This window comes from Trichechus manatus, unplaced genomic scaffold (assembly GCF_000243295.1).
Source record: "Trichechus manatus latirostris isolate Lorelei unplaced genomic scaffold, TriManLat1.0 scaffold00112, whole genome shotgun sequence".
Classification (NCBI taxonomy): domain Eukaryota; kingdom Metazoa; phylum Chordata; class Mammalia; order Sirenia; family Trichechidae; genus Trichechus; species Trichechus manatus.
Genome location: NW_004444048.1, coordinates 1501907 through 1507906, shown reverse-complemented (window position 1 = coordinate 1507906; position 6000 = coordinate 1501907). Strand labels below are relative to the sequence as shown.

Here is a 6000-nt window from a genome sequence, read left to right as displayed (position 1 = left end):
ATGTTTCAACCTTTTTCCCTAATGATATATTTGACCTGATACTGGGTATCACATATTCCTCTTGCTTTACTCCTGACAGAGGAGTTCAGAACGCTTGCCTGTCACTATCTAGAAAAACACTACTCGTTTCCTTAATTCTCAATGCCTTCAAACATCTGAATTCTAGAGAACCCTAGGAGCCTATGAGAATATACCTCCATATACATATACATAGATTTTTTTTTTTTTTTTTTTGCAGAGAATCCCTCCTCGCCTTGGTTGAGTCTGAGGGCAGTCTTGTCCTAAAAAATCTAAGCAATCTGTAATGAAGAACAAGGCTCTTCTCTTTCACAGTCTGACTCCTCCCTGGATATCATCAGAGGATTCTAAAATTTTTTACTATCTCAAGGGTTCTGACATTCTCCTTGGAACATTATAGACCGATAGACTCTTCCAGAGTTTCTCTCCTGTGCTGGAGAGATGCCAAGCAATGACTCCTACACAGCCTGAGAAAAGATCCCTTGTGAGAGCAACAGGTTACGTTTCTGGAGTCAATTCTACTCTCCCGTATTCTCTCTATCATAGGTGGACGACAGTGACTATGTTTTTGTTATTGATAGGTTCTGTTGAGTTATTTTCCATTCCTAGCAACCCCATGTGACAGAGTAGAACTTCCTTGTAAGATTTTCTTGACTATACTCTTTATGGACGCAGATCACCAGGTCTTTCTCCTGCAGAGCTACTGGGTGGGTTCGAACTGCCAGTCTTTTGGTTAGCATCTAAGTACTTAACTGTTTGTGCTACGATGGCTCCTTACGGTGACTATAAACCCAAGGAACTGAGTGCTGGCATTTATAGTCACCACTCTTGTGGTCACTGATCTTTTTCATCAGGACAGGACACAGGGAACTGTCTGAAGGACATTTCAGACTCTGGTCCTTAAGACTCTAGTCAGGTTCATCTTCATGGATGAACCTTCTCCTAGCACTCCCTACTCAGTGTGAGGTGCCCCTACTCTGCAAACTCTAATACTCTGATGTACCTGTTTATTGGTGAGCTTTTCTATCAGACTCTGAACTCCATTCCACATTCATCTATTCAACAAATATTTACTGAGCCAGACTCTGTTCTAGTTGCTGGAGGAAACAGCAGAGAAGAAAACAGATAAACATCTCTCATGCATCAAATTCTAGTTGGGGGAGACAGACAATGAATAAATAAACAAGTAAAATATAGTAAATATTGATAAGTATTATGGTGAAAAGCAAAGCAGAGTATTGGGAGGGTGCCAGGTAGAGAGAGGTGCTATTTTTAAACATGTACTCAGAGAAGACCTCATTGACAAGGTAACATCTTTTTACTGCCAGTAACTTGTAGGAGATGAAGGAGTGAACCATGTAACTATCCAGGAAAAGAGTATTCCTGATGGAGGGAAAAGCAAGCGCAAAGGCCCAGAGAGGCAGGAGTTTCCTTGGGAGGCGTGTTCAACAGGCAGTTGGGAGAACAGCGTGGCTAGAGTGGAGTGACAAGGGGGAGACAAGGAAGACATGAATTCAGAGAGGTAGCAGGAGGCCATATTGTATAGGGCCTGTAGGCATCATATGGACCTTACTTTCACTCTGAGAGAGAGAGGTTTTGAAAAGATGGCTGATATGACACAAGTTATATTTTAGACAGATATCTCCAGATGTTCGTTTATAAGAGACTGTAAGGAGCTAGGGTGGAAGCAGAAAGAGAAAATAAGAGGCTATTATGCCAATCCAAGTAGGGGATATGGTGGCTTAGAAAAGAAGAAAGTGTGAAGGGGTATAAAATGGTTAAAGTCTTGATATACTCTCAAGGTAGTGCTAAAATGATTTAAATATCAGTGGAAATGATAACTCGTAGGAAGCAACCAGACTTACAGAGTATTTTTTTCTACCATCTTCTTCCTTATCTTTCTTTAAAAAAAAAAATTTCTTTTATTATATTCCTAAGATAAAATAAAATCATTAAAATAATCGTAATTTTACCTATGTCTATAAAAAAATAAAAAATTGATCTTTGTAGACCCATCTGCATCATGGTTTCTTTATTTTTATTCACAGTAATGAATTCTACATGTATTCACTATTTTCTGAATTTTTAGCTAGATTCAAAGGTTAAGGGGTATGTTTTTGCAGTGAAAATGATAATGATTACAACATGATGAGCCTAAGAACTAGAGTGTATTTATGAGAGTGAAAAATTTCTTAAGTTTAGGAGTTGCATTCTCATTAGAAAGCTTCCCACCCTCTATTATGTAATGAAATGTTTTAAAATTTATTCTCATCTATTTGTTTATACATTCTTCATCAAATATTTATTCAGAACTCCTTATGTACCAGGCTCTGTGCAATTGGTGAGCAAAATATACATGATCCCTATGCTCACTGTGTTTATAAACTTCTACCGAGGAGACAGAGAGATGGCAATAAAAAAGTCAAACAATCGAAAGCAAATAAATATAAACCCATAGCATGTGATATAGTATTAAGTAAATGTATAGGGTGTGATAAGAGCAAATAACAGGGGAATTATTGTGCTAAAACCTGGGTTAGAAAAACACTTTAAATGATCATATGGAAGGCTAAGTCCTGAGTTTAGTTTTGAACTTATTGAATTTGAAATACCTTCAAGTACACAGTTAGATAAATGGGTCTGAAGTTTAAAGCAGAGGTTGAGACTAGAGAAACAAACGTATAAGCTCTTGGCATACATGTGAAAGTAGGTATAGAGGGAAAAGAGAAGAGACTCTAAAATTGAGCCTTATGAAGCTACAACATTTAATGGCTGGACAGAGCCATTAAATATAACAGAAGGAATATATCGAAAGGTAGGACAAGAGCAGGAAAGTGTGATATCATAAAAGCCACAGGAAGAAGGTAGTTCAGGATCAAGAGAAAGCACTTGAGTATTGAATACTGATGACAAGTCAAAAAATGAGGACTAAGAATCAAATAAAACAAACAAAAATTGCTTTAGAATTAGAGAAGTGGAAGTGATTGGTGACTCAATTAACCATTTTGATAAAGAAATGAGAGGAGAAAAGAGAATGGATTGCATTGAGGAGTGGGTGGTTTAGGAATTTGTGGGAGGAAGAAATGAGGACATTATTTACCAGGGAAACAAAAAAAGCCCTCGCTAAGGAATACAGTGGAGTCCCTGGGTAGTGCAAATGATTAGCAGACTGCTTCTAACCGAAAGTTTGGAGGTTTAAGTCCACTTGAGGCACCGCCGCAGAATGGCCTGGCTGAAAAATCAGCCATTGAAAACCCTGTGGAGCATAGTTCTGTTCTGACACACACACGGGGTCGCTATAAGTCAGAGTCGACAGGATGGCAATTGGTTTTGCGTTTTTTTTGATTTAAGGAATACAGTATCTTCCAATACTTTGTGCTACATTGAACTACTTGGGCACAACCATACCCCTGTTTATACAATACTCTTTTCTTTGGTATAAAAGGGCTGAAAATGTTAGAGGCAGTGCCTTCTTAATATCACCAGAAAGAGGGATTTTTGCAACGCTAACATTTGGAGCCCTAGCAGCACAGTAGTTAAGAGCTTGGCTGCTAACCAAAAGATCAGAAGTGCAAATCTACCAGTCGCTCCTTGGAAACCCTATGGGGTAGTTCTGTTATGTCCTCTAGGGTTGCTGTGAGTCGTGATCGACCTGACAACAACAGGTAACATTTCGTACTGGGATAGATCATTGTTGCAGTGTCTTAGGCTTCATTTGTTTTAGGCCAAAAGAAGCATAACTGTTCCTGAAGACTAAATATCTCGTTGGATCCCCATAAGGATGAATTGCTGATAATTTAGAGGCACAACCACATCTATTTTCATCATCTTAGTCAGTGTCAAATCAAACTTTGAGAAATAGAACATTGGTGGTTTCCCTCCAGGACTGCAATATACTTTTAACATTTTCATGTGTAATTTCTCCACAGATTGCAAGACAACAGCAGCAGCTTCTGCAGCAACAACACAAAATCAATTTGCTTCAGCAACAGATACAGGTCAGAAATCATATTTCATATATACTTCCAATGGAAAACATATACTTTGTTTCTCATTCATATATGACCTAATTGAAATGGCCTTCAAAAATAAAAATCACTGTCAGCCTAATTCACCAAGTGTTGCCTCCTGTACTATTGAAATCCTGCGACTGGTGACTCTCCATTACATGCCCTGCTGTGTTAGGGAGCTGCAGTTTAAGCAAGCTGCCAGTAGTTTTCATTCTCTGCTGAGAGGAAATTATTGTAGAGGAATGTTTCATTTTTTGCCTGTACTTGAATGTTTAAAATGTGTATGCAAGTGTTCTTAATGGGTAGGTGCAGGGGAACCAAAGCACACAGGTACCATAGATTTCACTTAGGGAGTCGATGGCGGAGAGAACTTTTTGCTGTATGCTCAAGGGCCATGTGTGATAAAGGTGGGAGTTAAGGAAGGTAATGATTTGGCATTCAAGTTGAATTTCACCGTTGGTATTGACTGTAAAATCTAAGTCTGAGAGATCTATCACCTTTATATTTTTCTTATGTGGAAATTTAGAATGATGAGGAGAATCAAGTAAGGAAGGAAGGAGCTGTATTGGTAAAAATAATAATAATAAAGGAAAATTAAGTTGTCAGGAATGTATTATCTCCACCGCTGGCTAGTGGCATGAACTTTGATAATATTTTTAGGGTTTTTTTTTTTTTCTGAAAATGGAGATAATAACAGCACCTACTTCATAGAGATTTGTGAGAATTTAATGACATCGTGTCTGGAAATCTTACCATAGTACCAAAGTTCATAGTGGGTGTTCAATATGTATTTGCTCTGACTAGCAAAAAAAAGAATCTCATTCATGAAGCTATGAATCCAGCCCCTAAGTTCCATCATTCACCTGGAGGTGATTCTTAGGTTTGCAGTCAGCTAATCTGGCTGAAAAAGTCATCATTCTCTTGAGGTTACTTCTTGAGAATCCAACATATTTTAATATGTGTAAATATCACAAACATCAGAAACAAACATGCCAACATTATTTCACTCGTATATTAAACAGATTTTAACTTCTTTTGCCAACGAAGTTTCTCTCATTTTGTCTTAATTGGGTCAGTTACACTTTGTTTCTTTACTCAAGATCATCTGGCCCAATTAGGGTTTATTCTTTTTTGTTCTGGAGTCCCTCAGTGGCACAAACAGTTAACCACTCAGGTACTAACCAAAAGGCTGGAGGTCAGAGTCCAGCATGAGGCGCCTTGGGAGAAAGACCTGGAGATCTGCTTTCCAAAGATTACAGCCATTGAAAACCCTATGGAGTGCAGTTCTACTCTGAACCACATGAGGTCACCATGAGTCAGAATTGTGGCAACTTTTTTTTTTTTTTTTTAAATTCTTGTTGTACCTGGGATTTTAAGTTAGCAGCTTCTGTGCATGCCCCAGCCAGGGGTTTTTGTCTTCCTTTTCTGTAATTATGAATAATACATTTCTAATATGCTCTTATCTATTCATAGCTAGAGTGTAGTTATTAAATTCATCGGTTCAAAACTGTCATGGGATTTCATGTTTTTCAGTCCAAGTACATTGATTTTGAATATAGTTTGTTGTTGGCACCCAGTTATCTACGTTGAAAATGTTTATAATTATTGAAAAACTCAGTAGGATTAAAAAATTGTTCTGACAATTTCTTACTGTAAATAAGATATAAATCCTTAATAAACAATATGGCCCTTTGTGAGACCCTTGGTTTCGCTGCGATCTGATGGAGTACCAATAGTTTCAATTTCTTTTTTAATTTCTATGAGACTGTTGAGACAAAGCCATTATTAAACAGAGTTGCGAAATGTGTCAAGGCCATATTATAAGTATTTATAATGTGGATTTTAAGCTCTGTCATAATAGGAAAATATTGAAATCGGTGGATTTCTTGCTCCAGAGCATGGAGCTGTATAATTTATAAATTAGGCTTTTATTTTTCCGAATGAAAAGGTCTTTAAAAATTATCTGTCCTAG

General features: G+C 37.6%; 1 protein-coding gene across 1 annotated transcript in view; it reads left to right on the top strand.

Annotated features, from left to right (window-relative positions):
• The window catches only part of SOX5 (SRY-box transcription factor 5), a 955120-nt gene that overhangs the window by 736898 nt on the left and 212222 nt on the right, over positions 1–6000 (top strand). Inside the window, exon 9 of the mRNA XM_023738014.1 lies at positions 3948–4016. Coding sequence (XP_023593782.1) covers positions 3948–4016 — 69 coding nt within the window. The remainder of the gene's footprint in view (positions 1–3947; positions 4017–6000) is intronic.